Source organism: Macrotis lagotis, chromosome 4, assembly GCF_037893015.1.
Source record: "Macrotis lagotis isolate mMagLag1 chromosome 4, bilby.v1.9.chrom.fasta, whole genome shotgun sequence".
NCBI lineage: Eukaryota > Metazoa > Chordata > Mammalia > Peramelemorphia > Peramelidae > Macrotis > Macrotis lagotis.
In genome coordinates this window covers 52,303,081-52,323,481 of record NC_133661.1, presented here as the reverse complement: position 1 = coordinate 52,323,481, position 20,401 = coordinate 52,303,081, and the positions used below count along the sequence as shown (strand labels likewise).

General features: G+C 43.6%; 2 protein-coding genes across 2 annotated transcripts in view; one reads left to right on the top strand and one right to left on the bottom strand.

Moving 5' to 3' along the window:
* Positions 1 to 19,550, top strand: part of VSIR (V-set immunoregulatory receptor) — a 39,033-nt gene extending 19,483 nt beyond the window's left edge. The window contains exons 2-7 of the mRNA XM_074232776.1: positions 388 to 831; positions 1,665 to 1,721; positions 11,849 to 11,956; positions 14,704 to 14,731; positions 17,191 to 17,378; positions 17,617 to 19,550. Coding sequence (XP_074088877.1) covers positions 388 to 831; positions 1,665 to 1,721; positions 11,849 to 11,956; positions 14,704 to 14,731; positions 17,191 to 17,378; positions 17,617 to 17,654 — 863 coding nt within the window. The 3' untranslated portion in view covers positions 17,655 to 19,550. The remainder of the gene's footprint in view (positions 1 to 387; positions 832 to 1,664; positions 1,722 to 11,848; positions 11,957 to 14,703; positions 14,732 to 17,190; positions 17,379 to 17,616) is intronic.
* CDH23 (cadherin related 23) overlaps positions 1 to 20,401 on the bottom strand; it is a 460,126-nt gene that overhangs the window by 86,720 nt on the left and 353,005 nt on the right. The window lies entirely within an intron of this gene.

The window sequence follows — 20,401 nt, the reverse complement described above, 5'->3', positions numbered from 1 at the left end:
AGGACAGAGCCTTATTTTTTAGCCTTTCTTCATTTCCTCAGGACTCAGTAAGAGTTTGGTGACCAATTGATTGATTGATGATGGACATCTGATTTCTTTATAACTTCTATAACACTTGAAGTTTACTTCAAGCTCAACCTGGCACACCTCTGTGTGACAAATGACTGTGTCCATGACAATGATTAAAGATGTGCCCAGCTAACACAGGATGGAGATCAGCCGAGATGGGATGCTTCTCTGGAGCAGCAGTCTGGCCTCTGGAAGACAGATACTCTGGGGCTGGGCTCTGGGTTTGGGATTTCCAATGCTTAGTACAGTATGTAGAAAATATAAATGACTATTGACTGCCCCATGAAGGAGTAACTGGGCTTCTATCTCTTCCTACAGGTCAGGTGGCAGCTCTCAAGCTCAACACACCATACTCCCTTTATGTCTGTCCTGAAGGGCAGAATGTTAGTTTGACCTGCAAGATCTTGGGTCCACTCATAGACCGACACGACTCACTCTATAAGGCATGGTACATGGGCCACCGAGAGAACCAGAGCTGCTCAGAGAAAAGGCCCATCCGCAATGTGACAGAACGAGAGCTGCACCCCCATCACAATGGGCATCACCCCACCAATGGCAGCCAGAATCCTGCTGGGCATAAAGACCCCACTTTTCACCATGGAGTTGAGTTGACCTCCGACCACCATGGGAACTTCTCCATTACCCTGCTCAACCTGACTCTGCAAGACAGTGGCATCTATTGCTGTCTGGTGGTAGAAGTGAACCACCATCATCACCCTGAGCAGACAGTGCATGGTTTTGTGGAGCTTCAAGTGCATAAAGGTGAACCCAGGTGGATAGGTGACAGTGGGCTGGGTGTCCATATGGCCACCTGTGAGTGTGGAGGAAAGTAAGCATCTGGCATGTCTGAGAGGGTATGGGTGGGATTCAGTAGTTCAGATTTGGAAGGAGTCTTATAGATTGTGCAATCTCATCCAGTCATGTTGCAGTGTGGACATGGAGGTCTTGATGGTGGAACTGGCTTGTCAAATTCAAGTCAGTTAAAAGAGCAGAGCCAGGATTTGAACCCAAGGGGTGGGTGTGTGTGTGTGTGTGTGTGTGTGTGTGTGTGTGTGTGTGTGTGCATGTGAATGTGAGAGAGAGACAAAGAGACAGAGACAGAGAAAGATACCTACATACAAAGAGAGATAGAAACAGAGAGAAAGAGACAGGGAGAGAGAGAAAGAGGAAGACAGACAGAAAAAAAAGAGAGGAAGACAGAGACATATGCACACACAGAGTCAGAGAGAGAAAAGAGAAAGAGAGATGGAGACAGTGAGAGCAGAGAGAGACACACACACACAGACAGGGAGAGACTGGGGACATGGGACACAGGACTAGGGGAGAATGTCAAATAAAGGAGTATAAAACATTTTGTTTATTCCTCTAATGGGTGAGATTGAGTGTGTTCCCACAAAGGCCTCAGCATCTCCCTTTAGTATGCACTGACCCTCAAGATGCTGCTGTGTGTTAGCAGGTACCTGTGTGTAATTCTGTGAGGGCAGAGTGCAAGGAGCTGTGTGAGTGTATGATCGATGCATTAGCAAGTTCTCACCTTATAGCAGGGACAGGAAGGGGAGGATTTCACCTCATTTGTTCTCTCTTTCCCTCCATAGGCCAAGCCCCACTCTCCAAATGCACATTTCACCCAGCCTCCACCCAGGAAAGTGAAAGTAAGAATCCTCTCTTTGTCTGTCTCTGTCTATTTGTCTTTTCTTTTTCTGTAATCGTTTTCCCGCATGTTCCTGACCCCTTGGGGTCAAAGTCAGCAGAAGCCAAATTGCCCAGTATCAGTGTTGGCATATATGTGAGAGTTCTGTAAGCCAGGGGTTTCTTAGCTTCTTGGGAGTGCTGGGGAGGGGGTGACCAGAGAGTAGATGAGCAGACTGGGTCAGGCCAGGAAGCCTGATGAGAAGTTCTTGAGCAGGAGAGCCCCATAAAGTCTTAGGGAACAAACAGGCCATAGGAGGACCAAATCAGAAGGTAGGGGGCTCCTCATGGGAATGCCCCTGAGGCTTCCCAGTTCCTTGACAAAGAACTACTCCAGGAGGATGGTGGAGATTCTTCCCAGAAGAGGCCAGGATAGTTCCCACTGTGCTGGGTGGCTAGGCAGGTCAGAGCATGACTTCCCACTCCCTGCCACCCCCTCTTTGTTAAAATGCAAAACCCTACAAGTGAGCTCAGCAGATCCTGGCCCTGATCCTGCCCTCTTCTTGAGTTGAAAGAACTGTCGCCTCCCTAAGCTTGAATTTGAATCCTCTAGTGAGTGTATCATAGAAGACCGGCATTATTAGGAGAATGGAGGTGTTTTTGTTTTTGTTTTTGTGCCTCCACACATTTAGCTCTAGGTTCATTGCTTCACTGGTCTGAGCCTTGGCTTTCTTCTCTGCAAAATGGGGATAATAATCATATCACAGGCTTGTTGGGAGGAAGATGGATGTACTAGATGACTTTTAAGGTCTCTTCCAGCTCTAAATCTGTGATCCCTGTGACTTGGTTGATGCTCAACAATGAATAAAAATATGTGAGGAACGGCAATATGGTAGGAAGAACTTTGGATTTGGAGACACGGGATCCTGGGAAAGTCACTTGCATTCTCTGGGTCTCAGTTTACTTCTCTGTAAAATGAGGATGCCATATTGGATGACTTCTAGGATTCCTTTCAATTCTATAATCTATGTAAATTGTTTTGTGATTAATACAGTATTTTGAGGACCCAGAATTCTGTTGGGGGGTAGTACTACTCCTTTTACTGATGGCAAACATGCTAAATCAATATGAACTATTGTTCTTTTTCTTACTGCTCTCTGAACTCCACCCCAGTATTAATTCTTTCCACTGAACCATTAGTCTGATTCTGGACACAGGGACAAAGGGTGAGCCTCTACTGGTCCTTCTAGCCTCAAATAACATTTCATCTACTCTCCAGTGCTTGCAAAGAAGATAGCTTTTTGGGGGATGACTTCAGAGAAGAAGAGGGAAGGGGCCCTGGGGGTGAGTCACAGATATCCCATTTTAGAGCGTTTGAGGATCTCTTCAGCTGAGAGACAACAAACAACTTCTTCCCTCTTCTGGTCACTTCCCTCTTCATCTGACCCAAGGGTATTAACAGTATCTACTCTTGGGCAACAGTGCTGGGGTTGTCTACCCTTCATCAACTGGGGATGAGTAAGAGGAAGGTGATTCAACTCAACCCTCTCTTTCCCATATGATTGTCCTCCCTGCCCTAATTAGGGTTGGTGACTTTCCATGAAGGAAGGTGTGTGAAGTAGGAGGGTGATGCTTGGCTATATCCCCTGGAGGGAATCACTAGAAAGAGAAAAGGACCACCTCACTATAGAAGAGGCAAAATTCTGGCTTTCATTTTCCTCATTTACAAAAGCAAGAAGGTTAGTCACCATCAATTCTACCCAGACTATCTCCAGGGCCCACATTCAAGATGGGGAAAAGTTGAATTCTGTGAAATGGATCTGAGTTCAGGAAGAAGAAAAGGATGAGAAATCTGGTCCATTGAAGTAAATCGTGAGATTTTGCATGTTTTTTTTTAGGATTTTGCAAGGCAATGGGGTTAAGTGACTTGCCCAAGGCCACACAGCTAGGTAATTATTAAGTGTCAGAGGCTGGATTTGAACTCAGGTACTCCTGACTCCAGGACCTGTGTTCTATCCACTGTGCCACCTAGCTGCCCCAAGATTTTGCATTTTTAAACTAGGAAAGGTTTGATCTGACTGGCCATCTAGCACTTGGCAGACCATCCCTGAGTCCTGGCCTGCTAAGGAACTGGGAAGTCAATGGAGACATCCACATAAGGGCCACCTAGACTTTTAAATTCTAGGATCCCATCATGAAAGCTATTTTATTTAGCTCTGAAAGGGCATTTTTCAAAGAATTTCACCTTTACAGGTGCCATAGAGCCCACAGTCAGCAAGCACTTATTAAGCATCTATTATTTGCCAGTCCTGTAATAAAAATGGCATATAAAGAAAGACAATAGCAGTCTCTGCCCTCAGAGTGTTCACATTTTAATGAGGAAGATTATTTTACTAACTATGGGGAAAAGTGGGGCTGGTGACTATGCCCAGCCCTCTCTCACTTGCATGTCATGGCATCACCTCCCTGATGTCTTGGTCCTTTTTCAGAATGAAGGACAAACAACAACCACAAACAAAACATACACAGGATGTATGTATGGAGGTAACAACTGGAGGTAATTGGAGGAAACATTAAGGGAGACTAGGAAATCCTTCTTGTGGAAGGGGGTCTTAATTGAGATTTGAAGGAAACCAAGAGAATCTTGAAGTGGAGATGGAGACAAAGAGACTTCCAGGTATAGGGATGGAGATGAGGAAGGCTCATCTTGGGTTATTCTTTATTTTGGACTCACCCACCCACGATTGCTTGCTTCAGCAGGGGATTGGGGAAGGAATTGTGTCCTTCTTGGCCATGGAGGTTCTGCAGCTGTCTTCCCATACCAGAAATTCAAGCTTGAGGCATAAAATGCAGAGGAGAGAGAATGGCAGGGTCCCTTTTCATATCTGGGGGATGTGTAGTTCTCACAGGGAGATATCATTGTAGGAGTTGAAGGTTTGGGAAGCAGACAGACTTCCAAAGGCCCAGTTCCCAAGGAAATGGGGAGTCAAATGACATCCCTATGAGACACATGTTTAGATTCTAATTTGTCTCTCCCTTAGACACCCAAACCCCTCACATGTCCATCTTCCTTACCATAACCCAACCCAAACAATAAACTGGGCCAACACCAAGAATCTCTATGCTAAATTTTGACCAAATCAGCAAGTCATTTATTAATTCTATTCAATCAATACATTTTCATTTTTACCTCCTTCTTATCTCAGTTTTCCCATTTGGAAAATGAGAGGTTTGAATTGAATGATTTGCAAGACTCTTTCCAGAGCTAATTTTCTATATTCTGTGGGCCCTTTCTAGCTCTGACATTCTATGTTCTAAGATCCTTTCCAGTTCACATTCTGTTTTAAGGCCCCTCCTAACTCTGATATTCTTTCTATGTTCTCAGCCCTGTCCCAACTCTGACATTATAAGATTTCTCTCAGCTCTGATATGCTAGGTTCGAAGAGCCCTCCTAGCTCTGATTTTCTCTGTTATAAGACTTCTCCTGGCTCTGATATTCTGTGTTCTAAGATTTCTTCCAGTTCTGATAGCCTATGTTCTAAGGCCCCTTCTCTCTCTGAAATTCTGTATTCTAAGAGTCCTCCCATTTCTGCTGTTCTAGCAATTTGAACTGGAAAAGAGCTAACTCATTGGTTGGAAGGAGTGATCTGAACCAAATTCAAATCAAGCTGATAGCTCATTTAATTATAGATTATGTCCCAGCTCACTGGTACTGTTCCCATCAAGCATCTGTTTGAAAGTTCAGCATCTCATTGAGAAATTTTTCATAGTGTTAGAAACTCTGAACCCTAAAGAACTTTGGGATCTGGGAGCAGGAATGAACCTCAGGGGATATCTAGTTGACCCTTCCTTAACTTTGGGGAAGCCAACTAGAGAGTTTCATCAATGGGTAAAGAATTCTGTTCACTTCTCTGAATTAACCTGATTATGTGGGATAGTATGAAGGCTTGTGCTGGCCTAATCTTTTTTACCCTCAGATAACCACTTCTAGGATTGTGGTAGGAGGAAGGTAGGTATTTGTGAGATATGAAGTTCACACCTTTTATCTTTAGTCTCAGTTCACATGGGTTCATTATCAGTCACTTTCCCTATTTCAATCTCATCTCTTTTCTTTCCTTTCCATCCTCCTTCTTTCCTTGGGGCCTTATAGAATGTTAAAATCAGGAAGGGACTTCACATTTCATCCAGCCCAAACCTCTTATTTGATGGATAAGGAAACCAGGAAGTCATCCAAGGTCCCAGAGCTTCTTAGTGTCAGAGCTGAGCCTAGGAGCCAGATTACAGCACTAGAAAGATTCTTTCCACCAGAACACACACCCTGATTATCTAAGAGTTAGTTTGGAAGGCCTTGAGGAGAGGACTGAGTGATCCCAAAAGGGAAGGGACTGGAAAAACTAGAAACAAACAGAAAGGGAGTGAGGAACACCCGATGGTTCTTCTTGACCCTGCCCTAGAAGAGAGATTACTCAGAAATTAAATTAAAAAAACTTCATATAAATTTTGCAAAACTCCTGAGTAATATATATATGTATGAATATCTTTTATTAAATTTCTGAGTAACATTTATGTATGTATTTTCTAAATCCTGGGTAATTATATATATATTTATTAGTATATATATAATACATATATGTGTTTTGTAAAGTTCTGAGTAATATATATATATAATATGTATTTATTTTGAAAAAGTCCTGTTTTGTATATATACATTTGTATTTTATAAAAATTCCTAAATAATAGATACATACACACATATCATATATGTATATACAAGCACTATAGCTTAGAGTAACTGGGCAATCTAGAGAGATATATTAGAGGAATACGACCAGGGTGGTCAGGATTTTCCACTTGACAAGGCCTGTACCCTTCTTTGAGGGAAATTGTCATTCAATTCCATGTGGACTTTAACCTCCTAGATGGTAACTAGCCTTGCCTCCCCTCTTTCTGTCTGTACAAGTCCGTGAAGACACAACACACACAGAAGGCCTTCAGGCAACGACTCATTTGTAGCCAGGAATAGGCTTAGATAGAGACTCCTCTCTGCTTTTTCACCAGCTATAACTGTAACAATAACCACAACATTTATATGGCACTTTAACTCTTGCAAAATGCTTTATCAATATTTTCCTCTTTTTATCCTCCCAATTCTGAGAGGGAGGTGCTCTTAATTTCCCTATTTTATAGAAAAGAAAACCGAGGTACAGCTGCTAAATGTCTGAGCTAGTCTTTCAACTCAGGTCTTCCCAAGGCCAAGTCCAAAATTCTATCCATTGAGTCACCCAATTATCTCAGAGCTCAGAAATGTTATCACTTGGATCCGCTCTTCAGAAGCAAGAATCTTTAAACAAATAAACAAAACACTGTAAAGGTTTCATTTTGGGTTTGGGTTTGTTGTATGGTTTACTCAGTTCCTCTTTATGTGTGGCAATTTCCTATCTGAGAAATAGGAATACTTTTTATCTGTCTCCTTCCCTCACAGGGACAAAGTGAGGATTAATGAGGAACTCTGTGAAGAGCCAGCTAGCTTTAAGAAAGGTAGAGAGATAAGGCTTATTACTCTTTGACTAATCTGGGGGACCAACTTATCCAGTTCCCATAAAGTCAGGACTGTAGATAGACTGTTTCAGAGTCTTTAAGACAAGGCCTGACTGGTTGTTGCCAGTTCCCCTAAAATCAACATGGTGACACCAGCTCCTAAGGATGCCATGACAGTCATCATAGGAGCACCCCTGTGGTCCCAATCTTTGGTCAACAGCATCTCGTCCAGAAGAAAAAGGGTGAAAATTTTGACATACTTCTCTTGTGTGTTCTCTAAATTCTCCAGGGTTATTTCTACAACCATACCCGGTAATCCATTCTATTGACAATTCTATTTGTAAAACATTTTGCAAATTTTTCCCTTATGTCTAACTTGAAAGTTCTTTATATTTTTCTGGGTATCTGAAATTTAAGCCCAAATCACTTTTAGGAAAGTAGACAACAGGGGGTCATCATTTCAGTGTGGCACAGTCTTAAATTAATCCTACCTCAGATGACTTATTAGTTGTGTGACCTGGGGCAAGTCACTTGCCTTAATTTCCTCATAATGACTCTTGTCAGAATGATGCAGGAATAAGAACTTTGAAATTCAGTGCTTGGAATCAGCTCCCAGCTGATTTCCTCACATGTTTCCTCATTGGTAAAACCAAGATAGGATTAGATTAGATGAGTTTCAAGGTCTAGTCGGCTCTAAATGGATGATCTACAATCCTGTGACCCTACAGGGTTATGTACACTTTCTGAAGGTCAAATAAGATAGTATTATGCCAACCTCAAATGTGAGGCTGTCGTTATTATCTCTCATCTATTAATTACTTCAAGGTTCTTCATTTGGCTGGGATGGGGACATGCCCAAGATGATGAAGAGCCAACTAGATTGGAAAGTTGAAGGCCTGTCCTTGTCAACAACCTCTTTTCTGGTTTTCTCCATAGGAGGAAATGCTTTTGAAACTGTCTCTGGGTTGCAGAAGGATTATTTCAAAATCACCAAAAAGGGTGGGGTGAGGTGGGGGACTGCCACACCCACAGGGTAGAAAAAATGTTTTGGAGGTTGGGGTTGTTATGGACTATTTGCTCTTCTCAAAGTGCCTCTCCCTGAGTTAGGGGTTCTTAACCTGGGTTGGGACATTTGTTGGTGGGGTTTTTGTTTTTTGTTTTTTAATTTCTGAAAGTAATTTAGGTTCTGAATGCTCTGCTCTTAACCCTTACCCACAGAGAAAGCAAGAGCAACTTGATTAAAAATATTTTGATAACTATTTCCAGAGAACATTATTTCCTTTGTAATCATATTATTTTATGCATTAATTGTATTTAAACCCTTGATTTTTAGGAGTTCACATGCTTTACCAGACTTCTCAAGAGACTCAGTGATAAAAAGGTTAAGAACCCTTGTTCTAGGGAATTTGGCATCCCTCATCCTTCCTATTGTTCTCCTTTCTCACCTCTTGCAGAGTGAGGGCACATAGTCTGTCCTTAGAACAGTGAACCAGTTTCCTAGGGTCCAGTCCTTCCCACAATGCCTTGCAGTTTTTTTTTTTTTTAGATTTTTCAAGGCAATGGGGCTAAGTGGCTTGCCCAAGGCCACACGGATAGGTAATTAAGTGTCTGAGGTCGGATTTGAACCTAGGTACTCCTGACTCCAAGGCAGGTGCTCTATCCACTGTGCCACCTAGCCGCACCCACTGCGCCACCTAGCCGCCCCAATGCCTTGCAGTTTTAATGGTCTGGTCTACCATTTTGATACTGGAGTTTCAAAGGAGGAAGGAGCTGCCTCCTTCCTCCTCACCAGCTCCTCCCCTCTCCAGCCCAGTTGGGATCATCTCTTCAGTATGAGCTAAAGTTGACTCACTTTGGAAGGAAAATAAAGGTGGTTCTTGGTACAGAATGAAAGTCTCTTTGAATACTTATTAGAGAAGGATAAGTTTGGTTATAGGCTTCCTCCCTCTCTGCCCCTCCTGCCCATCTGGTGTGTAGTCTAGGAGGCACTAAATAACACCCCCATTGTGTATTAATCAAGGAGATAAAACTGAGTTTGAATTAGTGAAAAGTCAGATTTGCAGAATATTTTTACTTTCGACAATGGGCTGTCACCAATAAGGTCAAAAGATTTTAGTGGAGTTTCCTGAGGCACATACTTTAATAAATCAGAAAAAAAATGTTTTGTAAGTAACATGTCCTAGGTTCATAGATTTTAAAGCTGGAAAAGACCTTAGAGGTTATCTAATTCAGTTACATTTTACAGATGAGGAAACTGAGATCATAGTTTATAGATGAGGAAACAACTTTGCTAAGGTCATTCAAGTGACCATTTTATGATGAACTCTATTAAAATACATGAATGATATGGATATGTTTTACATGATTGCACATGTATCCTATATCTGATTGCTTACCATCTTGGGGAGGGAGGGAGAGAGTTTGGAACTCAAAACTTAAATAAAAATGTTAAAAAAATACACGAATTCTTAAGTAGACTATACTCCTATTTATGCTAATTATTGGCTTGGTGATAATCTCTTTACTGAAATACTGTTTCTGTAGGTTATAGTATCCGTTCTTTTCTTGGGTAGGGTCACATGGACCACAGCTGATGTTATTTCTAGGCAGTGTGGTGTAGGGGATAGATTTGGAATCAGTGCCATATTAACCATGTGACCCCATGCTGCTCTGTGTCTCTGTTTCCTCATCTGTAAAAATAGGAGGATTGGATTTGTTTCCTATCTAGGATCTAGTAAACCCCAAAATTCTCTGTCTATGTTTCTGTCCACTTCTGTTCTCATTAGGAACCAGTCTGCCCAGAGCATGATCAGAGTTTGAGGGGAAATTGTATGGAAGCTGAATTGTGGTTAGGAGGGGATGTATGCGAACTGCTCACATTTCAAATCAACATGTTGGGGCTATTAAGATTAGCTAAGGATCTCACAGACTGGAAGGAACACATTGTCTCATCATGTTTCCCTTGCTTGTGTTTTGGTTCCTGGTTTTGTGGCCGGGATATTCTCCCTCCCCCTCCCTGCCCTCCCCGTACCAGCTCCCATGAGTGCAAAGAGAAGAATGGAGGGGAATCCAAGCACAAGCTTTCAGAGGCTAATTGAGTAGGTGAACTGGGACTATCTAGAAACTTCTGCTGGTTGACTTGGGTTCTTGTAGGAAACCAGGCTATCTTGGGTAAATGAAGGTGGGTAGCCACAGAGAACAAAGTCAGATGATCAAAATCACAGCACCTTGGTTGGTGGTGTCTCTTACTTCCCTGGCATGGCCTAGCTATGAATGCATCAGGAGAACCAGAAGAGTTTTAGACCCATTTGTTTCACAGATGAGGAAAGTGAGGTTCATGGACAGAGGTTGTCCTGGAGTTTAAAAATCAATTAAAAGTTTTTCTGTGTGAGTTTAAATCTCAGAAATCAACAAACTACAAATCTTGACTTGATTTGTTGTCTTGTTGATTGTTTAGACTTTATTGTTTTGTTGTTAGACTTATGGGATGGAGAAAGTGATGACAATGGCATTTAAACAGGAAATTTTTCTGCTGAGTCTATAAATGATTATTTACCAGCACCCTGGACTATAGAGGTCAAGTGACTGCCCCAGGGCTCACAGGGAGTAAGTAGCCCAGTTGGAACTTCATATTAGCAAGCAATTATGAAACTCCTACTGGATGTTAAAGCCTGGGGAGAAAAAGAAAGGCAAAAAAAAAATTTCTTGCTTGCAAGGACCTCACAGTCTGACTGTGCTAACAAATTTGTTATTTGGCTGTTTCAGTCATATCTGACTTTTGTAACACCATTTGGGGTTTTCTTGGCAGATACTGGAGTTTTTTGCCATTTCCTTCTCCAGATGGGAAACGGAGGCAAACAGTATTAAAGTGACTCACCCAGGTCACACAGATAGTGTCTGAGACTAAATTTGAACTCAGGTCTTCCTGACCACTGTGCCACCTAGATGTCCCAACAACTTTGTACAAATGTGACATATACAGGATAAATTGAATTAATAAAAAAGAAGGTACTAGCTTACAGGAAGGAGGGTCAGGAAAGGCTTCTCCTAGAAGGCTGGATTTTGTCTGAGATGTGAACAAAGCCAGGACAGCCAGAAGATGGGGATTAGCAGGGAAGGAATTCCAGATATGGGAAGACAACCAGTGGAAGTGCCCACAGTCTGAGGAATGGCAAGGTGGCTGCAGTCACTGCATTGCAGAGTTCATGGTGGGGAAAAAGGTGTAAGGAAACTGGAAAGGTCAGAAGGGAAGACTCGAAAGCAAAGGGCCTCATGTGCAAATTCTCAAGCAGTTAAATGTGTGCACAGTTACCAATGAAGAGGACACTATATACCTACCACTCCATAAAGTAGATTCCCATTAGTCTGCAAAGCTACGGCCCTTCACAGAGAGAGAAAGGTTGCCAAGGGGTACGATCAATGAGTGCTGATACAACTTATTCTCCACATCCACCATAGCTGTGTGTCTTTTGACAAGTTGCTTGCCCTCTCTGGACCTTAGTCTCAACTTGGGAAGTGAAAGGCAGATTTGGAGAACCTTGTCTCACACTCGTCCCCCCACCCCACATCCAACTTGAGAGACTTGTCTTTAACATATCTCTTCCCCTTTTAGATATCACAGCGGCTGCCTTGGCTACTGGAGCCTGCATTGTGGGTATCCTCTGTCTTCCTCTGATCCTCCTGTTGGTTTACAAACAGCAACAAGCAGCGTCCAACAGGCGTGAGTATCTCTGACACCATCTCTCCCAGGGAACTGTGAGGAATCACAGAGGGAAAGCTTTCTGACCCACAGCCCAGCTCCCCTGGGAATGGGAAAAAGAGCAGGCAGGAGTCATCCTCCTTTTTTCTTAGTAGAAAAGCCAGATGCGGATTCAACAAGGGCTTTGGGGGCTGGGAATTAGGCTCTGGTCATCTGTCTCCTAGCTCTGGGTGTCTGCCACCTCTTGCTGCCTCACTGCATCAATGTGGTCACATTGACCCGAATAAGAAGAGTGCTGCTTTGAATCACTCTTTTCAAGAGAGCACTCTATACTTTTGACTGGATGGTCTTGGAACAGTCCTTTCTCCCTCTGGAAGCCAATTCTCAACTTTTAACATGAAGGGATGGGACTAGATGACCTCTCAGATCCTTTCCAGGTTCTACAATATTAATTAATTACTGCCAGTCTGGCATGTCTGCCTACATCCTACTCTATCATTTATTTGTCCTTTCTTCCCTCACGCCAACTTCACCCTCAACTAACCATGGCCACACCCACTCCTCAAAATCTCTAAGTTAAGAAACCGCAAGTATTTATCAGCATGCTGCAGATCAGTAGATCACAAAGGAAGATCTGAGTGCATCCAGGCCTTGGATGGCATGGGATGCCAATCCTCACTCTGCCATTAGGAACTCAGAGATCAAATGCCCTATCCTTCCTGTCAGGGAGTTTACAGTCCTAACTGGGAAGACACTCAAAAAACAATTAGAGAGTAATGCCAAGACAATAGAATTGAGTGTTATTTCACTCAGATGCCTTTGATTCCCTCTGTCCCTTAGATGACAGCTCCAGGGTCTTCCAACTGAACCAGAAGACACTAGGTTAGGGTCTGAATGATTTATGTATCCTCTCCCTCCCTCTCCTCTCTGTGAGACAAGAACAAGCCTATTCTTGGCTTAGACTCTTCTTCTGCCATGAAGGTGGGCTGCTGAAGGCTCCTTACCTATTTCCTTTAGATCTTGGGAACATAGATGTGGGTTCAATGGGATGGGATAGCTATGGAACCCATGGCCAGGTAAGCTCCTCTCTCTCCGCCATTTACAAAGTCAGAACCCTATCCTTGCCTCCGACTCTCCCATAACCATAAAAATGGGTTCCTGTAGAATCCTCACCCATTTCCTTTAGACCTTGAGAACATAGCTATGGTCTAAATGGGATGGGATGACTATCCTCACTCTGCCATTTACAAAGTCAGAACCCTACAATATGATGTGTGGGATTCACTGTCAGTGAGAGACCACAGTAGGGGACATCTGTTGCCTTTGTGGTTTTTTTTCACCATCCCCATTTTCCTGTCTTCCAAACCAAAGCTACCTCAGTGATGGTTCCTGCTATTAACAGGAAAGAGATTGCTTCATATTAGGAGGAGGAGGAGAGGGAGGGGATTAAGGAAGGGTCAAGTAAATTCCACAAGGGATAAAACTGCTAAGCAATTAGCCAGCATCCACTCTTGGGTCACACTCATCCATAAAACATTTTCATGAAGGCAGAAAATGAAAAAGGACAAGAAAGAAGACAGTTCCCAGCCAACTTCATTGCGTAATCTGAGGCTTATTTTCCAAATGAATAGATGGTTTCCGTTCCTTCTACTCTAAACCGCAACACTACTCCCTTTATAGACCAAATAGGGAACTAGAATCAGGGAAAACAAACTCATCAACACAGGAGGGGGGTGGGAATGGTCTAATCCCTCAGCATCCTGTCTCCTGATGCTCTTAATAAAGGTCACAGAGTACTCTATAAACTTCTTGGTGACAACCTTGGTCCTAATTGGGGGATGGGAGGGGGCTTCCTTAAAAACCTCTCCTAGAAAGAGAAAGAAGCTCTTCAAAATTGTTAGAGACATGGCATGGTATGGAGAAGACTTAAAATCTGGAGAGACTTGGTTTGAAATGCATCAGTTGAATGGCCCTTGAGCCTCAGTTTCCCTCTTTGAAAACTCAAGGTGACAACATTACTTTGGTATTACCTACCTCACAAGGTTGTATAAAAAGTACTTTGGAAGCCTAAAAGAATTATAGAAGTTAGTGAACAATCATTTATTAAATGCCTACCTTACAAAGAAAGGTAAAAAATAGTTCCTACCCTCAAGGAGCTCCCAGTTGAGGTCTATTGTCCCATGGGGGGTCCTTCCCAAAGTGTGAATACTCATAACTGCCTGCCCTTTGAATACTACCATCTTTCGAGATCTGATATGATCGATAAGCCAAGGGATGGGAAAAGTCATCCATCAGTAACTGATCTTTCTAGCTGTAGCCATGATGAGTAAGAAAAAGCTAAAAACCAGAGAGTGGTTAATGTCTATAAGAGAGGGGAAAAAAATAGCAAATCTATGGCTTGTGCTTCATTTCCAAAAGACTACAGTTTAAGTTATACTTTAGGTCTTTATTTAGTTCTGTTTCCATATCAAAGTATTGGCTGGTTTTGTTTCCACTGGGAAATGTGATATTTCAAACATATTTGTGAAATGCAAACAGTTACTAATGACTGGACTTCTAATCAGGATACTACCTGTTAGGTCAACAAATATATCATTGATTTATATTTCCTGCTTTTAAAATGAAGAAGACCGAAGAATTCATTCCCAGTAGGGGTTGCCTGTAATCTTTGTTCCATGTGTTTATAAACACACACTGGGCTCTCCACACATTTTCCTTTCCCCCAAGGATTCCTTTCTCTGACCTATACCCTTATTATCTTCTTGCAGGTGCCCATGAGCTGGTGAGAATGGAGAGGTAAGACCCTTTGGCAGTCCTGCTGAGTTTCCTCTTGGCTCTCTTGAGATTCTCCCTGCTGGAGAGCTTGGCACACTCCCATTCTTCTTCCTTCCTTCCCTTTGGTTTGCTATTCTATAGGACGGACCCACACCCAGAAACCCAGGCTAGAGTTTGTGAGGAAGGGGGAGGGTATACTTGGTCAGACCTGGCTTGACTGTCTAGAAACATCCTTTTCTTATTTATCACTGGGGGTTCACTGCTCATCCTTCCTCTTCCCCTCACTCTCCCTTTCTCCCCCTGCCCCCATTCCTTCCTTCTGCATTTTTCTAATCATGTTCTCACAAAATAAATACTTTATTTAGAATCAGATGACATAGGTTCAAATCCCACGTCTGCCACTAATTATGTGACCTTGGGCTAATTAATCAAATTATATATTTTCTAAGATCTCTTCTGACTGAATCTCTGAGCCAAAGATCCTATGAATCCTCTCAGAGGTTCTCTTTATTCCCATCTACATCCAAGGTCTTTGCCTAATCTTCCCAGTCTTCTCTTCTACACTTGCCATGTACCCTACTTTTCCCTTAGAGCACTCCTCTCAGCTAGTATCAATGAACACTAATTTCTGTTAATGCGTTAACTAGATAATACATTCCATTCCTCAGGTTATATAATGTCTTAACTCAATCAAAATGTACATGCCTCCAGAGAGCCCCAAGGAGTTAGTTAATTGGTGAGGAAGTTATTTTGCAGCAGAAGGGCCTACTGGGGACCCTTAATTTGTGCCATGGAGATAGCCATATACTTCATGTGGCTAGTGGCTTATTAGTATGACCTTAGACCCTCCTCTCTGCACAACTTGACTCTGACAGCTAGAAGCCTGTGGGTTCTGAAAGGACTAGAAGGTCTCTTGTTAGGCAATAGATCTCAGGGGCTGCCTGGGAAGTGAGGGAGAAAAGACTTTAGATCTCAAAGACACTGAAACCAAGAATGCAAATTAGGTCTAAGCCTAGACCGGGGTCTTGGCCCCAGACATCTGGGATCCTTTGGCCCAGCCCTGTCAAAGAGTTCACTCAATCTAGAGAAATGGAGGCTGGGGAGGAGTAGTACCAAGTCCATAGTTTTCTGAGTGGGATGGGAAGAGGGATAAATATCTTCAAGCATATGAGCTTGGGATGGAGATCCTCCATAGATCTTGAGAAAATTCAAGAGATAAAAGGAAGCCATTTTACTTAGAATAATATTATTTTAGGATTAGAAGGACTCTTCCCCCTCACCTTCACCTCCTGAATCTCCTATAAGGCTCCTCTGAATTGCTACATTTCACACTGATCTTTCCTTTTCCACTTAAAGGTTAGAGCCTTCCAATACTTCAGGTTGCTTTGTATTTCCTTGTATGTATATTTTGTATTCAAGCATCTGTGCACATGTTATCCCATACTTCCCTCCCCTCCCACAGTACAAGAGATAGAAGCTATTTTAGGGTTATTTTCATTTTTGTCTATCTTCTCGGTGACCGACATAAGGGCAGACATTTATCATACGCTTGTTGATTGAAGCTCCATATAAACATTACAAGAAGCTTCAGATAGTGGCAGACTGGATATTCCCAAGGTCCTCTCCATCTTGAGAATTCTATGATCTGAACATTCCTTTCTATGGCTTCCACCTTCTATACTGCACTTAAAGAAAGGAGAGAATATTCTAAACTGGGGGATCAGGAAAGATTTGGCAGTGCGGAGGTAGCCTCTGTATAGGATTTTAGTAGGCAGAGATGGGAGGAGGGAAGAAGAAGGTAGACTCGATGGAGGGAAGATGAACAAAGGTGAGTGATTGTGGACCGTGGGGCAGACGGTGAGTGACAAGTTTGCCTAGAAGGCTTTCTTCCGCCCATCAAGTTAGAAAGCTTTGTTGGAGTCAAGTTGGGGAGAGCTTTCGAATTTTAACTTTATTTAGTAGTCAATGGGGAGACATTGGTGGGGTCTGAGTGATGATCAGATCAGAGCATTAAGAAGATGTAGAGATCCCTATTGAGGGGATGCTGGCTTGGATATAGGCTGGACTTCCTTCCAACTCTGACATCTAATGTTCTAAGATTGATTTCCTGCTCAATGCACCAACTACAAGCTAGACTTATAGAATTAATTATCCCAGACTGAATAATATTATTAGGATAACGAGCATAATAGAAGTCATAGGCTCATAATAGTTTAACAAGGAAACTAAGAAGATTCCAAGGCTTATCTTGTGCCCTGGAGATTGCTGGCAGTGAGGGAAAGTCTGACAGCCTTTGATGTTCTGGAAAATACCTTGGTTTCTCTCACAGAATGGGAGAAGGGGCTGAGCTCTTATTCTGGGATCATGAACGAGAATCCTGAGTCCCAGAAAGGAAAGGAAGAAGTCAGGAATGAGACAAGTACTGGATTGGTTGTGTCTGTCCTTGGAGGGGGTCTCTTAACTGTTGACTTCTCTTCTAGTAATGCCCAAGGTATCGAAAACCCTGTTTTTGAAGCTATACCTCAGATGACGGCTGAATCGAAGCCCAAGCCTCCTCTGTCATACATGGCTCAGAGACAGCCTTCTGAGTCAGGACGGCACCTTCTCTCAGAGCCCAACACCCCGCTCTCCCCTCCTGGCCTTGGAGATGTCTTCTTCCCATCCCTTGGTAAATGCAGCCTAACTCTCTCTAAGACCCCTGATCGTTTAGGAGCTTGCAATAGCTTCATCCTATTCTAACACCCAAGATTCTGTGGGGTTCCTGAAGCCATGAGAATGAAAGGAGAGGATGCAAGTATAGCATCATCCTCATTCTCTTTGCCTTCTTAGGTCACAGAGTAGTTTTAACATAGGAAGAGGAAGAGTGGACAGCCCTGGTCTTACCCTGGTTTTCTATTGTCTTGCAGATCCTGTTCCTGACTCTCCTGATCCAGAAGCAGTCTAGAACTGCTTAACACAGAGGGGGGATGATAATATCATTGCCCAGGGAAAGGGGCTAGACTTGGGCAGTCCATAGCTTTGGCCCTGTGGATGAACTCCCCCTTGGAGTCAGTGTCTATTGTTCTTTGGTGCTCTCTTGGCCTTCTCCCTCCTATTCAGGGCCTAAGACCCTGATGATCCCTCAGGATCCAACATAGGGGAAAGAAAACTGCCTCATCAATCACCTCCCCTTGGCCCCTGATTACCAGAGATACTGTGAGTCCTACTCTTCAGAGAGATAAAGATTCACCAGTTGCACTCAACATTCTGGGACAAAATGCTTGGATCAGAGAATTCTCCCCATGATTCTGAGATCTTGCTGTCATGATGCCTTGGGGCCAGCATATAGCCCTTAGCCCTTTCCCCTTTCCCTCCCTCCTGCCTCCCCATATCCACCCCAGACCCCTGGACAGAAGGAAGCAAACCAGAATTTCCCTGAAGGCTAGCCAGAAAATGTTGAATTTGGTCTATAGGGAAAGACCTTGTTCACACTGTGCAGTCAGGGACTCATCAACTCATCCCAACTGTGTGTATCTGGGGAGTGCCTTCCTTAGCAGAGATTGAGGCCTTGGAAGAGGAGGCAGTGAGGTGGGAAATAAACCCATCCAGGCAGTGAGGAAGACTTCCTTCACTTTATTCTAAGGATGCCCCCAGGTCACAGAAAATCCTAGGGACATAAGACTTGGGCTCAGGGGTTCCCTTTCCCTGGACTCTGACCCCTCTGGGTTAAGATGTCCAGACATCCTCCACCAGACAAGAAGTGCCAGCTTGAGGTATCCTGCCCCTGTGAGCAATCTGGCATCTTGGGCAATCGGTGGTGGAACTCGGGCTGAAATATCCTTTCCTGGCAGCTGGTGGGGAGTGATGGGATGAGGGACTGGGTGAGTGAAGAGAAGGAGCTCTTCAACATTTATTGGCCAGAGGGGGATCTGGGAAGGCTGAGGGCCTCTGGGAAGTCAGGGCTCAGTGCTCAGCTCTACTGGCTTGCCAGGGCAGCTTTGAGAAATCTACCTGCCTTCCTTCTCTGGGCACTTCATTTTGTGACCTACCAAGGTGTGTTCAGCTGATGGAGAGGAGGAGGAAGAAGGAGCACTCTGTAAATACAAAGCATTGTTAGTACTCTGCTATCTGTTCACCTTTGCTGCTTTGTATGTATGGATTTGTATTTGTTTATATATGTGTGTGTATGTGTACATAGATAGAGAAGCAAAAAAGGGGACACTTTTTTGGAAGATGCAATTAAAGGATTTTTAAAGAATTCAGAGAATAATTCTTTTTATTGAAATACTTGCTCTGTTGAATGAAAGATGGGTGCCCCCATTTTCCTCTGACTGGTTATGACTCTGGTTTTTCTCCCAAGAGGCCTCACAGCCTGGTTTGGGAGGAGTGGGGGGGCAGCCAGACTAGAAGACTTGAGATGGGGCAGTTCCCAGCATCACTTTCTCCAGAGAAGTTGAGTAGAACTCCAGTGAGACCTAGCTGGTGGGAAGTCTAGGTTGTGTGTGTGTGGGGGATTTTTTCCCTAGGGGTTCATTTGTCTCTGTACTGGATTGACTCAGCCCTGTCAAGTCTATACTTGGGACCAGGTTTCCAAGGCTGATGTGCTTTGGGAGGGACTCAGCTCGGCCTAGAGTCTCTAGGTGTCCTCTTTGAAGTGAGGAAAATGAGGAGGAAAGCCAGAAGTTGTCTCTCTCTATGTTCATCTGCTGGACCAACCTCACCTGGACCCACAGTTGGGAGTCGCCCACACTGAGAGGCTTGGAGTGGTGTAAATAAACCTATTTCCAAAAGGTTTATCTCCTTTCCCTCCCATCTCTCCATTAGAAAAAAAAAAGTCTTATAGCATTAAGGGGGAAGCCCATGATTCTCCTCTTTGCTGAAGCAGATACCAACCTCAGAGACTCTCATGCCTGTCCCAGCTTACCCTGCCAGCTCTCCCTTGGCACTGTCAACCCAAGTGTCAAGGAGGAAGGGGAGGACGATTAAATGATCCTAATTTGGAGGAAAAATCGGTAGAAATGAATTCCTATTCCAATGACATGGAATCAAAGTGTCTACTGTTTGCAAGGGGCTCTGGAGGGACCCTTCTCTTGGAGGCAGAGGACTTGTCACCTGTGAACTAAGGAAGTAGGTGGGGTACTTACAAAAACTGAAATGGGAGGGGCAAAGAGTGGAAGGGTGCTTGCTTTGAAGTGGGAAACAGGGCTCTGTGTGGGTGAGCCCTAAGAAGGAAATTTGCTTTTTGTGCAAAGCATCATAAACTCTGCTCCCAGATGACACTGAGTGATAGAGCATCGCTCTGCAATACGGAGAAAGAGAACCCAAGAAGCTGACTTGGGATTACTTCTGGGGAGGCCCCTGGACCCAGAGTGGGAATGGGAGAAAGAGCTCACTCCTTCAGCATCTTCTCAGTGTTCTACCCACTGGGGGAATGCTGTGTTTCCTTTCTAAGGAAGGCCTATGACTGCTGTCAGTGCCTCCATTTGCCCAAGTTGGCTGGGACTCTGACTTTTCTCCTAAGGGGGCCCGGCAGTGGGCTGTGGGGGAGACTGACAGTTAGGGGACTGTGTTCAGCCGGGTAGTGCAGACCGGAAGAAGAAAGACGGGAATTCTAATCCCGCTTCGGATGCTTCTTAGCTATGTGACCAGGACACTTAACTTGAACCTCAGTTTCCTCATATTTTAAATGGATTACATAATAACACCTGATTC